The sequence below is a fragment of the Lontra canadensis genome, unplaced genomic scaffold (genome assembly GCF_010015895.1).
Source record: "Lontra canadensis isolate GAN:19392208 unplaced genomic scaffold, GSC_riverotter_1.0 scaffold15, whole genome shotgun sequence".
NCBI lineage: Eukaryota > Metazoa > Chordata > Mammalia > Carnivora > Mustelidae > Lontra > Lontra canadensis.
Genome location: NW_022631009.1, coordinates 8,719,274 through 8,734,317, shown reverse-complemented (window position 1 = coordinate 8,734,317; position 15,044 = coordinate 8,719,274). Strand labels below are relative to the sequence as shown.

The following is a 15,044-nucleotide window of genomic DNA, read 5'->3' as shown; positions in this document are numbered from 1 at the left end:
ATATATATATATATACACACACACACAATGGAATACTATGCAGCCATCAAAAGAAATGAAATCTTGCCATTTGAAATGATGTGGATGGAACTAGAAGGTATTATGCTGAGTAAAATAAGTCAATCAGAGAAAGACAATTATCATATGATCTCCATGATATGAGGAATTTGAGAGGCAGAGTAGGGGTTTTGGGGTAGGGATGGAAAAAATGAAACAAGATGTGATCAGGAGGGAGACACATCATAAGAGACTCTTAATCTCACAAAACAAACTGAGGGTTGCTGGGTGGAGAGAGTGTTTGGAGAGTGGTTGGGTTATGGATATTGCAGAGGGTATATGATATGGTGAGTGCTGTGAAGTGTGTAAGCCTGATGATTCAGAGACCTCTACCCCTGGGGCAAATAATACATTATATGTTAATAAAAATAATTAATAAAAAATCAAAATATTAAGCCAAACAAAGAACAAAAACCAAAACTGAAAAAAAAAATCTTCTGGCTCTATTTCCTCCTTTAGTCCTATTTCTTTGTTCACCTTTGCTTGTAAAAGTCCATGAAAGACTTATTTGTACTAATTGTGTGCAATTTCTCTTCTCTAAAAAGCTCTTAAAACCACATCAGTAAAATAGTCAACTACAAAACTCCTTTCATCACAGTAACCAATGACCTCCATATTATGAAATCCAAAAATTAGTTTTGGAACTCATCTTATTAGCTGATCATCAAATTTGACACAATTGATCAGTTACTTCTTCCTATGTTTTCTTCATTTGGCTTTCAGAGAACCACACTTTCCTGGTATTCTTCCTATCTCATCAACATTCCTTTCTGAACACTTTCACTTGTCCTTCCTAGTTTTCCTGACTTTTGGAGTGTCCCAGAATTCAGTTCTTAGCCTTTTCTTTTCTTTTGCCTTTTTTTTCTTTTAACAATAATGTCCAATTCTAAATTTCAAATTTAGTTCTCTACCCCACACATTTAACTCTGAACTAAGACCTGTGTATATTCAACTGCCTCCTTTAAATCTTCACCAAAATACTTATTAGCTATCTCAAACTTAACATGTTCAGAGTTCAGTTCCATTTAATCTTTCCATAAGTGTAATCAAAAGTCTTCCCAATATCAAGGGATATTTCATCCTGTCAGGTCGTCAGAAACCTTAGAGCTATCCTTACTTCTTAGAGCTGTTGTTGCCTCTTCTTTTTCTTGAACTTCACATCTCATCAGGAAATTCATTTAACTTTATCTTGAAAAAGTCTGACAAATTTCATCATATCCCCTGCTATTTCATAATCCTAACAATTAAATTATCTTACCTAACTTACTGCAAATAATGTCTATCTTTCTCCTTTTCCTTTCTATAATTTACTACCCACAAAGAAGCCAGAGTGATCCTTCAAAATTAAGTTTGGTCATTAGTGTGCTCAAAACCCTTTAATGACTCCCCATTTCACTTAGACTAAAAGCCAAATTCTTGAGTTGGGCTCCAGTAATTATTATTTTTTCTACCACTTTCTCACATGCAACTCTTTTGCAGCCACATCACCTAGTAGCTATTCCTTTAACAGAAAGAGCTCCACTCTGGATTATGTATTTTGCTTTAAATGCATTTCTCTCAGGAATGTTTATTGCTGAGATTTCTGGTTGGGTAATCCCCTTCCTTTAAGACTTTGCTCAAATCTCAACTTCTCATTTAGGTAAACTCTATCATACCACAATTGCTTTACTTACCTTCCTAAACCTACCTCACCTTTTCTTTCTTACCATTCTCTGGACAGAATGTGACATTAACTTATTTATATTGTTTATTGTCTTTTTCCCTGATAGAGCATACATTTATGCAGAAGCAAGCCTCTCCATTACTTTGGTTGCTGATGCCCTAAGAACAATGCCTGCCATGCAGTAGATATCCAATAAATAATTCCTGAATGATCACCGAATGAATGGAATTCTAGTAAGAAACAAAAGATTAAGTTTGAAAACAATTTTAAAGAGTATCTAATCCAACTCTCCAACCCAGACTTTGTAAATAAGGTAATATCTAATTACTTTCCACCTCATTGTCCCTGTTGTAGCACCTAGGCAGGTAATGCCAAATGCTATTTTAGAGTTGAGAGAAGGCTTGGATGTTGCTGAGGAAATAATTTCATCTACCAACAAACAGTCAAAGCTGAAACTGGAACTTGAGTTTCTTTGTGCTATGTCATTTTTCATTTCATTGCAATGCAATCGGTTGACATTGACTAGGCCTCATAAACTTTTATCATCCAGTAATAATTGACTGGATTCACTGCACTCCTGTTGGATCACACAGCGGTGCTGCTGACTGTTGTTTAACAAACTAGAACTTACTGATTTACAATACACAGCTTGCAAGAAAGGCACTGGCAGGTAGTACTCTCTGTGCTGCACGATTATTGGGCTGGCGTGGTCATGTTGCCAAAGTCAAACACAGGCTATGCAAGGCTTGCCTCACTGCCTGAACTTTAGGGGAAAAATTAAAGTACAGTAGCCAATGCCAAGTCTCCAGTCCTTGAATGAGGGACCTGAAGTCAAAAGAACCATTTGTAATTTTTATGAAAAGAATATGCATGTCTCCCTTACTCATATTCTCCTTTGAATTCCATTATGAGTTGAAAACATTATACGAGCAATGCATAGGAAGAACCAATGAATACCACCTGAAACATATTTTCTCATTTTGATGACCATAAATTAAAAAGACATGAGAACATTAAATGAGTTAAAGGAATTAGAGGGCCAGGATTAGACTTAAATTTTTAATTACTCACAGATCATTTTATACATCAATTCCATAACTAATACAATTAAAACGAATACTGTTTTGTCACAGTGAAGTGGCTATACACAGTATTGTTAATTTACTGACACTACGTATCTTCAAACTGGCATTTATAGAAATATAGTTTGGGTATTTGTATAACTTTCTAGAAAATTTCTAAATGAACTTATTGATATTATTTTATATATATATATATCTATGCCTATGTACCTATATCTATATCTATCTCTAGGATTCTGACAAGTCACCTAAACATTAATTGTGTTGTAATCTGGACTCCTGGAAACAAACTGAGAGTTACAGAAGAGAGGGATGTGGGCAGATGGGGTAAGTGGGTGGTGAGTATTAAGGAGGGCACATGTGGTGATCAGTATTGGATGTTATATACAATTAATGAATCATTGAACACTATATCAAAAATAATGGTGTATTATTATGCTGGCTAATTGAACATAATAATAAAAAATAAAAATAAATAAAAAATAAATAACAGTAAAACAATAAATTCTCAGTTACTATTTTCTTCCTAACAAAGAGGGAAAAAAGTAAAGTGTCCCAGTGTCATTTAATTAGAAAATTCAGAGAAGAGCAATTTGTGGATCTGATGCTATTATTGGACAAGCTACATTGTTCTAGAAACTCAGAAACAAAAATAGATGTTCATATAGAAACGTACAAATCCTTACTAAGAATGCACAATCTGAAAAGAGAATGACTACATGAACATAAATAGGATATTATGATCCCAAAATAAATGTGTTAGTTTCTAGACAAATTGTTGATTTCCAGAGCTCAGTGGAAATGAAGAAACATTTTCTTGAATTTCCTTCTTTATATCTAGTAATCAAATATTTGGGGAGTTTAAAAACTCAGATTTTTAATGGAATCAGTTGCATACTAAAAGATAGTACAATTATTGGAAAATTCCCGGCACTATCATCTACCTTGATATGACTCCAATATGTATCACTGTACAAGTAGCAATTTCTAAAACAAGAGTTTTTGAATTTGCTAACATTTTAAACCTAGATTCTGCTGGGTTTCGTTGCACTCGGGCAAGAAATTATCATGGGAAGTGTTAATGTTATGTAACTCTGAGTATTGACAGCCTGAGGGTAGAAGAGAAAACAAGCAAACAAAAAAGTGGGTATGGCTAGTGTGTAACTTTTATCTTACCTTCAAAGGAATATATTAGGATGACAGACCCACGTGGTACTTTTGCTAAATCCCAGATAAATGTGTATATATATATATATATTATTTTTTTTAAACATTTACTCGGTGTCCTTTCAGCAGCAACCCACAATATTTTCTCTTCTTACCTCACACTTTCCTTCTCTGGTCTGTGTGATACTTTATTCCTCCTGCATCTCTAAATACACTTCCTCTGTGCCCTTTGCAGAATAATCCTCCTAAGCCTGGGCTTTATATCCTGCTGTTGGTGCTCAGACTCAGTCCTAGTTCTCTCACTTCTCACTCCTCTAGCTAGCCAATATTATTGATGCTTATTTGTTCATTTGCCTTAGATATCAACTACATCATATCAGTTATGTTTCGATGCAGAACTCCTGAGTCATATAGACAGACATAGTTGTCTACTAGATGGCTGTAATGGATCATCTCAAAGTGACCTTAAGCTAAATAGATATAAAAAATAATTCTTAATATTCGTAGCATTCTCACTCCAAATTTAACCATCCTTCAACAATTCCAAATCAGTGATTATCTCTACTGGTTTACCAAATTGGCAAGTCAGGAAATGACGTTTTATTTTAGCACCACCTTCTTTTTACTCCTCAACCCCTTTTCATTATGCCTCCCTAAATACCTTCTAACTTATTCTACTTTATTCTACTGCCTTATCTCCATTAATACCATTCTAATCCAGGTTACCATGATTTTTTCTTGGGTATAGCAATCACTTCTTCCTATAGCTAATCGAGCCCCACTTCAAATCAATCTTTGCACTTAGTAAGAACAATCATTTGAAAATTCACACCTCTTCATGTAATTGTATTTGATAAAACACTTTAATAAAGTCCCTCTGTTCTGATCAAATCCTTTACATGGCTTAAAATGCCCATTCTAGTCTAGTGTTTACCAACTGCCTAACTATCACAGTCTCATCATTCTTCACTCAGTGACTGATTCACAATCTACTTTACACTTCTATCCTATCAATGCATTCTGATTTTTAAAATAGTGTAATGAAATATTTTCTCCTAAAAATATTATACCACAAAAGCAAATTCTGAAAACTCTGCAGTTGCCATGAAACCATGTCTTGAAGTCTGTAAAAAACAGACCATACTACCCCAGATCATAATGTTTAATTTTTGCCTTCAGATAACAGATTGAATAAAAGAACTATCTACAAACACAAAGGCAAATTATTTTCCAGACTATTCAAATCATTTGAAAGGAACCACCAACTATGGACTGGCATGCTAAGAACATAACTATAGATTACATTAGGAACTTTTCTTATAAAAGTTGTTCTTAAGCCACATTACTTTTCAATGACTGATAATTAAATATTGATGGAAAGTTTCATCCTTCAGGATTCCAATCTATTTGATGTATTAGTATCCTTATCTTCAAAAATATCCCTCAGCTTTGACAGCTGCCTCTTACAATTTTCCTGCAACTCTAAGTTCTTTTAAATAACTAGACCTTTAAAGGGCCTTACACAGCTGTTCTTGGATCCCCAGTCAGCCTTAGGCAATGACCTTGATGCTAGGTTAGAACAGAAGCTATTTACTTACCATATTGTAGGTGGCTCAGAACCTTCTATTTCTAAGTAATCATACTTTTCTTCCATTTGGAAATCGGTAAATATGAGTGAAATTGTATCCCCAGGCTCTGCTACAATGGTCCAAGTGCAATCAGCATTGTTATGGTACTCATTAGGAAAACTAGGGCTTGAAATGATGCCACTGGATCCTCTCATCGTTCCTCCACATGCATCTTCAGCTGTTAAAACAAGAACAAGATGTCCAGTTATAAGTCATTAAGAAAAATGAAATTAAAGCAATTCTGTTGACAGTTTTGGATAAAAACAGCAGTCCAAATATTGTGACACAAAGTACATATTATACTAATAAAGATTAAATAAAATGAGAAGTCCATGAAAACATTTTAAACACATATATAAATATAAACCATATCTTTATAATTTTATAATCACTAGTTGAAACATCAATGAAAGTAAGTAAAAATCTAAAGTTCTATTAGATCTCAGGATAACAGGACCAAGATTTCTTTTCATTGATTAGGTGAGGAAATGAATAAAACAAAACCAACATTGTTCTTAAGGTCTCTTATGGGAAATCTTTAATCAATTTGTACACATTCATGGTAGGCTGAGTTTTATTTTTATTTTTTTAATGTAGGTATGTACAAAATAAAGAAACAATTTAAGAGAAAATATAATTTTTTGTCAGTGACATTTTTCAAAAGCTTTTGAAAGTATTTGTGAAATTATACTTTAAATAAAAATACATTGAGGAGCCTATGTGGCTCAGTTGGTTGGATGTCTGACTCTTGGTTTTGGCTTAGGTCATGATATCCAAGTTCTGGGACTGAGCCTCACGTTGGGCTCCACACCAGGCCTTGAATCTGCCTGAGATTCTCTCTCTCCCTTTCCCTCCCCTCCTTTCCTCCCTTGCATGCATGCTTGAGCACTCTTTCTCTCTCTAAAATAAATAAAGTTCTTAAAATACATCACTTTTCTAGGAAACTTCAGAGAGAAATAATATAGTAATTAATATATCTTTGGTAATGTATTCCATATAACTCCACCAAACAATGTAAACATATTTTGCTAGGTATTTATGTGATATATGTATGTACAATGTTATAAATAAATTTGTACTGGCTTTATATTAGGACCTATGGTTCCCATTTTCCAAACAGGGCTCATGGGTTCTCCACAAGTCTACTTTTGGCCAATGGTGTATGCTAACAGAAGGAATACTTGACCATCTATGTTTAGTGTGAGATGTGTAAGATAAAGTTCCTTGTTTTATAAAGACATTGAAACTATAAAATTTGTCTTGACGTAACACTGTTCAGGAAAGTCACGTTAATAGGTTACTAGTTTACTTGTACAGTAATCTGTCTCAAGATCTAGGCAGTTACCTTGAGACACTCAGAAAGTTCCATCAATTTTAATCAAATGTTAGAGGGAAAATATTGGCTCTATAATGACCAAATATTATTTGGTGTAATGACTTATACTCCATAACTTTACTAGAGATGGACAGCATCCTGTTTTAACTCCATGATGGGCCAGGGATAGCAAAATGCTTTGGTACCAGGAACATTATCACTATAGTATATACATCAAATAACATTAGCTTCTTCCTATCACTCTTTATGTATTTAACTATGTAATTCATAAATTGAAAACAGAAGTTTATTACTCTTAACAGATACTTAACTTTTATCACCCACTATTGTAAAAGTTATATTTATTTTCATTGCATGCCCTTTCTATATTTTTTTAAGTTTTGGGGGGTAATTAGAAAGAGGAAGTCATCCTGTCTAGACTATGAGGCATATTACTACAATTTTCTTAACAGAACACACAGTGTCTTCTTTCAGTATCTTAACTTTAACCTATGGTAAGCATGTCCTTCTGAAGCTTACCCTGACCCCAAACTACCTCTACTCTTTGTCTTCTCGGTACCAACTCCAGGATTGAGTAGTACTTTGGAAATAAAATATTACACTATCATGTATTTGTAGTATAACTAGTACACAACCTATTCAAACCATAGCTCTATGAACTATTTATTTCCATGTCTCTAGATACAATCCCAGGTAAACATATATTTCAGTTAACATAAAAAAAATTTTTTTTAAAGATTTTATTTATTTATTTGACAGAGAGAGATCACAAGTAGGCAGAGAGGCAGGCAGAGAGACAGACAGAGGGAAGCAGGCTCCCTGCTGAGCAGAGAGCCCGATGCGGGACTCGATCCCAGGACCCTGAGATCATGACCTGAGCCGAAGGCAGCGGCTTAACCCACTGAGCCACCCAGGTGCCCAGTTAACATAAAAATTTTTAAAAATCCTTTTTTATTCAAAAATCTCAGTTCATTGATTAGCACGTCTAATGCTGGATACTTGCAAAATAATTGACTTCTTTGGGTTAAGTTTCTTTGCTCTCCCTAGTTTGGGCTTGTGGCAGATGGGGCAAATACAAGGCAGAACAATGAGCTCTTCTTCTCTGTTTTCCCTCCTAGTATTTTTGTTCATATTCCTCTACTCACTGAGCATTCTGTGATTCCTCCTGGAGTTGGTTGTAGAAGAGATTGGAGGACATGAATTGTTTTACTTCTCTGAAAATTTGGTACCATTTTCTAGGATTTTTAGCAGATGATTAAGGAAAGATGGTTCTTTTGCTCACGAACCTTTATGGGATCCTCAGGGGTGTCCCATTATAGTTCCCTTGTTGTGGGGGAATGTGTCTATCTGTTTGGCAGCCTCCATTTCTCCCTTACAACATGGATATAGAATAATTTACTTCCATCTTCTTTCCAACTACATCTCCTCATTTTTCCAGGTGGGCCCCTTGGGAAGGATCTAAGACAATTCAAGAGAACTCCCTCACAAAAGTCCTGCATTTGGTCAAATGAAAACATACCTCATTTATTCATCCTCTGTGGAAATGAGGTTTTTTTCTCAACTGCAGCCTTATGACTTTACCATCAACATTTAAGTATTTCAACCATGGTTTAATAATAATATACTGTTTAATAATAATATACTGTTTCACACAAATCAGTTTCTTTGCATGGTTTCCTTGAAGTTTCTGCAAGCTCACAGAAGAGAGAAATCAACCCAAACTCCTAATACAGGAAATGGATCACAACTTGTATAATAGCTCTCTCTAGGGACATTTTTATTTTACAGCAAAATAACCTCAATCTGAAAGTATGAATGACTTGTGCTTGAAAACAAGATGGGAATGCAGATCTTCCAACACTAAAACCAACATTCTTGCCAATTCTCATATCAAGTTCTTTGTTATGCACTCCTGTTTATCTCTTATCTCTATATAGATACTGTCATAGATTCAGCATCTGACAAAATTGTGAAATAGGTAGCTTGCTTTTGTATGGGTTAGATATATAACAGTTTGGCTAGGTGGCCCTACTTGAATGCTATAATCTTTGCATTGTGATTTGGCCTAGTTTTAATACAATACTTATAAATGCCAATACATTTCCTATAATCATAGACTGTTTTAGCAAATGATATTACATAAACTAATTTTTTTTTAAATTTTATAACAGAGTTGGAACAAGTGGAAGGCAGCATTAGAATAAGCCATGAAGCCAGTGCTACACTTTCTCTGCTGAGTAACATTGCCTGGTCACTGGTCAAAGTGAGTTGGTCTTTGAGTTCATTTGGCACCACTCTGTCCTGGCCCCTAGGCTTGCCTGCTGGATTAATGTTGCCTGCAAGATCTTTTGTCCAGCAGTTCACAGAAAGAGCAGGAGTCACTAAGTTTGTTCAAGAGAAGCACTTCTTGGGCGCCTGGGTGGTTCAGTGGGTTAAAGCCTCTGCCTTCGGCTCGGGTCGTGGTCCCAGGGTCCTGGGATCGAGCCCCGCATCGGGCTCTCTGCTCGGCGGGGAGTCTGCTTCCTCCTCTCTCTCTGCCTGCCTCTCTGCCTACTTGGTATCTCTGTCAAATAAATAAATAAATAAAATCTAAAAAAAAAAAAAAAAAAAAGAGAGAGAGAAGCACTTCTTAACAGATTCCAGACACATATGGGATCATGTTGGTTATTTGTACAAATCTGTGAGTTTTGAAGTGAATTCATTTGGCCATCTGTTCAAAACATATCCATTGTGATATATGAGGTACCAAGGGGGACTGTGCTAGTCTCTCAGGCTATACTGATGATCAAAAGTTAGAATAATGTCTGCCTTCATTGAGCATCCTGTCCAGTAGAGTGTGAGGTTCTAAACAAATGACAAACACTTAAAGTTACATTTCTGTCAGGCACTATGAATAAAAAGCATTTAGTACTGATGTCATATGGTGGTCTTTGAACTAATTAGGAAATTCAGGAACACGGACTCTCTGAGGAAGTGATTGGAACACTGGGTGTTATATATAAACAATGAATCTTGGAATACTACATCAAAATCTAATGACCTACTGTATGATGACTAAGATAACTTAACCAAAAAAACTTTAAAAATTTTTAAAAAGAACCTGAATGTTCAGATTTGAAACCTGAAAGGTGAATAGTAATCATTAACTAGATGAGAAGCAGAAGGAAATGGGTTCTGAATAGGTATACTGAAATTTTCACTGGAGAAAGCAGGCATTCCCAAACAAAAAGAAAATCTGTGCTGTTGCCAAGATAGTGAGGGTCTATGTGGTACTAAATACAGTTAGTTGGAAGGGCAACTAGGTCCTAGACCTCATAGAACCTTTCTGACAAGCTTTTGGAAATTCTTTAGAGCTATGGAAAGTTATTGATGGGTTTTCAGAAGAAATGACATGACTGGATTTGGGTTTTGAAAATATCGTAGCTATTTGGTAGCTCTTTGGAGTTGACAGAGGAGTAAGAAAATAGCAGATCAGATTAAGGGGTTGGATCAAGAGTTCAGGCAAATTTTTCCATGCTTTGTTGCTTCCTCAAGATAAACAATCTCTTGTTTTCAGTGTTGTAGTGTATTTTTACCTCAGTTCTTCAAAAGATTAGTTTGATCTCTGTAGTCATTTGGGAATAAATAGCATCATGACAAAATAAATTAGAATACTCCTCTTAGGCCTGTTTTTAAGAATATGTTTTTCACCTAAAGAGTAAAGCAATATGATTGACTATCTTGGATTTATCTTGTGTTAACTAGAAGTTGTGTTGCCTTCAAAATGTGGTTACTTATTATATACAGAATAGAGTGGATAATAAAAAGGTTGGTTATTTCTCTACTCTTGTTCTAATAAAAGTGCACAGGTTGTAAGATTGAAAGTATGCTATTTTAAAAATATACTGGATGATGGAAAGTTGATGTTAAGAAGCTTGCAGTCAATTTATTGTAAAACAGGAAGAAAACAACCAGTTTAGCCAATAGAATCAATGAAGGAAATGTGGTCTTTTAAGAATAAGCTTTTTTTTTTTTTTTTTAAATAATCATTTGACTTGGGACTTATTCCAATAGCATGGGGAAAATACTATTAACTCTTTTTAATTCTTAATGTACTAAAATCTATTGATAAAAACTATGGCTGTTAAATTTAAAATTCTATTAAACCTAATTTTTCTTGTTGTTTGTAATAATTAAAACATCATCAAATAACTTCTACTTCTTTAAAATAACTGAATTTATGTAAACTTGGTAAACAATTTCTTTAATCTCTCACCAATACAGCAGGGAGAAAAGTCACAAATAAATTTAAAAATTAGTTGTATTTAAGGGCAAATATTAAGAAAAAAAGTTTAATATTTTTCCACAAATATATTTTTCCTAAAATTAAATTTTATTTCCTTTCCATGTCTGTGACACTCATTTATATACTGAAAATACCAGACTTTGTTTTGGCTTTGGTTAGGAGACGATACATTTCATTTAAGATCTTGTAAACGATACATTTCATTTAAGATCTTGGAACTGCCACAAAACATGACAGTTAAAAAAAAAAAGACTGCATAAAAAAAAAAAAAAAACGAAAACACTTGAAACAGTTTTTTGTAGTACATCTTTGCAGATATTGATCTCATACTGTGCTCTGCCCTGCTATAAGTTTCTTCTGAATAACTTAGGGATGGGGTACAGGGGTGTTAGGAAATAGGCTTGTTTATCAAAAAAGATAAATTAACTGTAAATCTTAGAAAATGAGTACACTTGGTGAATTCCAGATGCTAAGCATTCAATCCGTATCAGACTATATCATGGGAAATTTTTTGCAACTCTCCCTTGTTAAATCTCAACCTTCTATTAGTAGTCAAATAAAACTGACATCTACATGGATTCTTGTTCCTTTGTGGACAGGCATCACTGTTGTACCTCTTAATTAGACAAACTATTTAGATATTACATTAATTAATTATCCATTATATTACATAGCAGAGCAGCTATTCCATTTCTGTGACTCTCCTTGTTTACATTTCATAGTTTAGCCTTATGCATCTTCATGTTTAAGGGGAAACACTTTTCTCATAGAGAAGAAAATTGAGCAACAGGGTAGTTAAATTGTACATCTACTAGATTGGTAGTTTTATGTTTTGTCAAGGCACAACACATAATGCTGTCCCAAGTTTTAAGGAAAAGAGTACATGTTTTGTGATTATGGGGAAAACCAAAGTGTCCTTATTTTCATTTCTCAGTCCAGCACCCTCAGCTTCTTTCATATCAAAACAGATAAAATTAAATTCATCTTAGAATCAGATTTATAACAACTTGAAGAAGAAAAACATTCATCATTCATCCAGATGAACACTTTATGGAAAGTGAAAGCTAAGCATAATGGCACTCAGCATTGTTTATTCCTAAATACTCAAATACGCTTTAGAGGAAGTATCTTATCTTAATTTATATTTACCTTCCTAAGAGACATGTTTAGAAAATGAGAAGGTGAGATAATACACCGAGGAAAGTAATTAATTAATATGTGGACTTTTATTTTAATATTTAGCTTAAAATCTCCAAATAAGAAAGAAAAAGCATCCATTCAATGATAATTTAAATTACTTAAAGATTTGGAGGAAAAAAAATCTTTCACTCAAGAGGGAGCCATGACACAGTAACAAGGAGGAAATTTATAAGCCTTTCTTCAAAAAAAAAAAAATTAAAAACTAAGCAAAATAACTTTCTTTTTTCTAACACTGCACTAGGGCCATGCAGAATTGTGACTCTCACAAAGGAGAGGAATAAAGGAGGAGATCCCTAGAATTGCCTGGCTTTCGTCTAGAAGCACATTCAGGACCAAGGGATTATCAGTAGAACATGATGCTCTCCTTGAGCTAAGTAGACAGTGTTCAGGGACCATGACATGCCCATAGTTGTAAGACAGGATTCAGAGAGGGAGCTCTGCCAAAAAACAACTCACAAAATCTGCAATGTAGCACCCTGGATCTTTGCTAAATATGAGCAAATGCTCAAAAAGGGTGAAATTCCAGACAGGCAAAAAGAGATAAAGAATCTTTGTCCTAAATGGCTCTAAGAGAGCACACAGGGTTGGGTATTTTGCAAATTCTTCCAGCTAGGATAGAGAGTTGTCTTTAAGTAACCAGAGTATTCAATAGCCATTCAGCAGGGATGAACTTCATTAAAGGGACTAAACAATGCCTAGAGCAAAGTTTCCTCTAGAACTGCCATAACAAAATTTGAAACCAAACCTCAGAGACACTATCTGAACCTAATGTAACTTGGCTTTATATCAGGAGAAAATCCAACATTCTTTAAAAAATGAGAACTAAATCCAACACTCAATAACTTAAAATTCACAATGTTCAACATCTAGTAAAAAAGGAGGAGTCATCTCAAGAGGCAGAAAAATACAATCCATGACCAAGAAAACTATTACTCAATAGAAACTAAACAAAAATGATGGAGATGATGGAATTATTATAATTTTGTTCTACAATTTAAAGCAAGTCTTAGCAAACTACATATCAAGCTTTATCCAAATTATACCCTGTTTTGTATTGCCTAGGAGACAGGCATGACTTTTATAATTTTAAAGAACTATAAAAACAGATGAAAAACAAACTAAAATCAAAGATAAATAAATAATAGAGACCATATGTACAATGCAAAGTCTGAAATATTCATTACATAAATGCTTACAGAAAAAATAAACACAGTGAACATAGTGAAAGTTATAGTATAAATTTAGATTTATAAATATATTATATATTATAAATATATGATAAATATATTATATATTTATAAATATAAATATAAATGAAAATAATTGCTCAATAGGGCTTATAACAATTAGATACTACAGAATAAAACATATTGAACTTGAAGGCAGAGCAACACAAACTATTCAAAATGTAGGAAAAGAACAGAAGAACTTTAAAAAGAATTTCCATGTAGGAAAATATAAAGCATTCTGACATAAGTAATACTGAAGTTCCAAAAGGCAGTGGGGCAGAGTGGAAGCATGGAAAGCTATTTGAAGATATAATGGACAAAGAAAAATCCAAATTTGATGAAAACTAAAAACCTACAGATATAAGAGGTAAAGGGTTTTTGGCATCCTGGTATGGCAGAGACAATTAGCTAAGCACCAAAATTACTTTTTTTAACTTAATTAAATTTTTTATTGTGTTATATTAGTCATTACACAATACATCATTAGTTTTTGATGTAGTGTTCCAAGACTCATTGTTTACGTACAACACCCAGTGCTCCATGCAATATGTGCCCTTCTTAACACCCATCACCAGGCTCATCCATCCCTCCACCCTCCTCCCCTCTAAAACACTCAGTTTGTTTCTCAGAGTCCACAGTGTGTCATAGTTCATCACCCCCTCTGATTTCTCACCCCCCACACTTCACTTTTCTTTTCCTTTTTCAAATGTTCTCCATGTTATTCTTTATGTTGTAGAAGTAAGTGAAACCAAAGTGATAATTGACCTTCTTTGTTTGGCTTTCACTCAGCATAATCTCCTCCAGTCCCATCCATGTTGATATAAAATTTGGTTATTCATCCTTCCTTATGACTGAGTAATATTCCATTGTATATATGGACCACATCTTCTTTATCCATTCGTCTGTTAAAGGGCATCTTAGCTCTTTCCACAGTTTGGCTATTGTGGACATAGCTGCTATAAACATTGGGGTACAGATGGTCCTTCTTTTTACTACATCTGTGTCTTTGGGTTTCATAACCAGGAAAGCAATTACAGGGTCACAGAGCAGCTTTATTTTTAATTTTTTGAGGACTCTCCATGCTGTTTTCCAAGGTGACTCCACCAACTTGCATTCCCACCAACAGTGTAAGAGGGTTCCCCTCTCCCACTCTCACATGTACTGTTGTAACCAGAGGTAGCTGTTCAAATAGACCAAATATTCTTGTGCTTCCTATATCTAGGTTTAGCCATGCAACTGAACTCCGGAAACAGTCAGTGGCATGAGCTACCACTACAAGTTCTGCCTATGAAAACCCACAAGATCATATACTCTCTTCTTTCCTGCTTATGTTATCAGGATATTGTGCCCCAGGTGACCTTAGTGGTCACAGGTTGGTTAAAGACTTTTTTCCACAT

The 15,044-nt window shown here is 34.5% G+C and overlaps 1 protein-coding gene across 2 annotated transcripts in view; it reads right to left on the bottom strand.

The window, feature by feature from the left end:
- The window catches only part of CSMD3 (CUB and Sushi multiple domains 3), a 1,221,727-nt gene that overhangs the window by 850,116 nt on the left and 356,567 nt on the right, over positions 1 to 15,044 (bottom strand). For both annotated transcript variants that reach the window (XM_032858445.1, XM_032858446.1), the window contains exon 5: positions 5,568 to 5,775. In XM_032858445.1, coding sequence (XP_032714336.1) covers positions 5,568 to 5,775 — 208 coding nt within the window. The remainder of the gene's footprint in view (positions 1 to 5,567; positions 5,776 to 15,044) is intronic.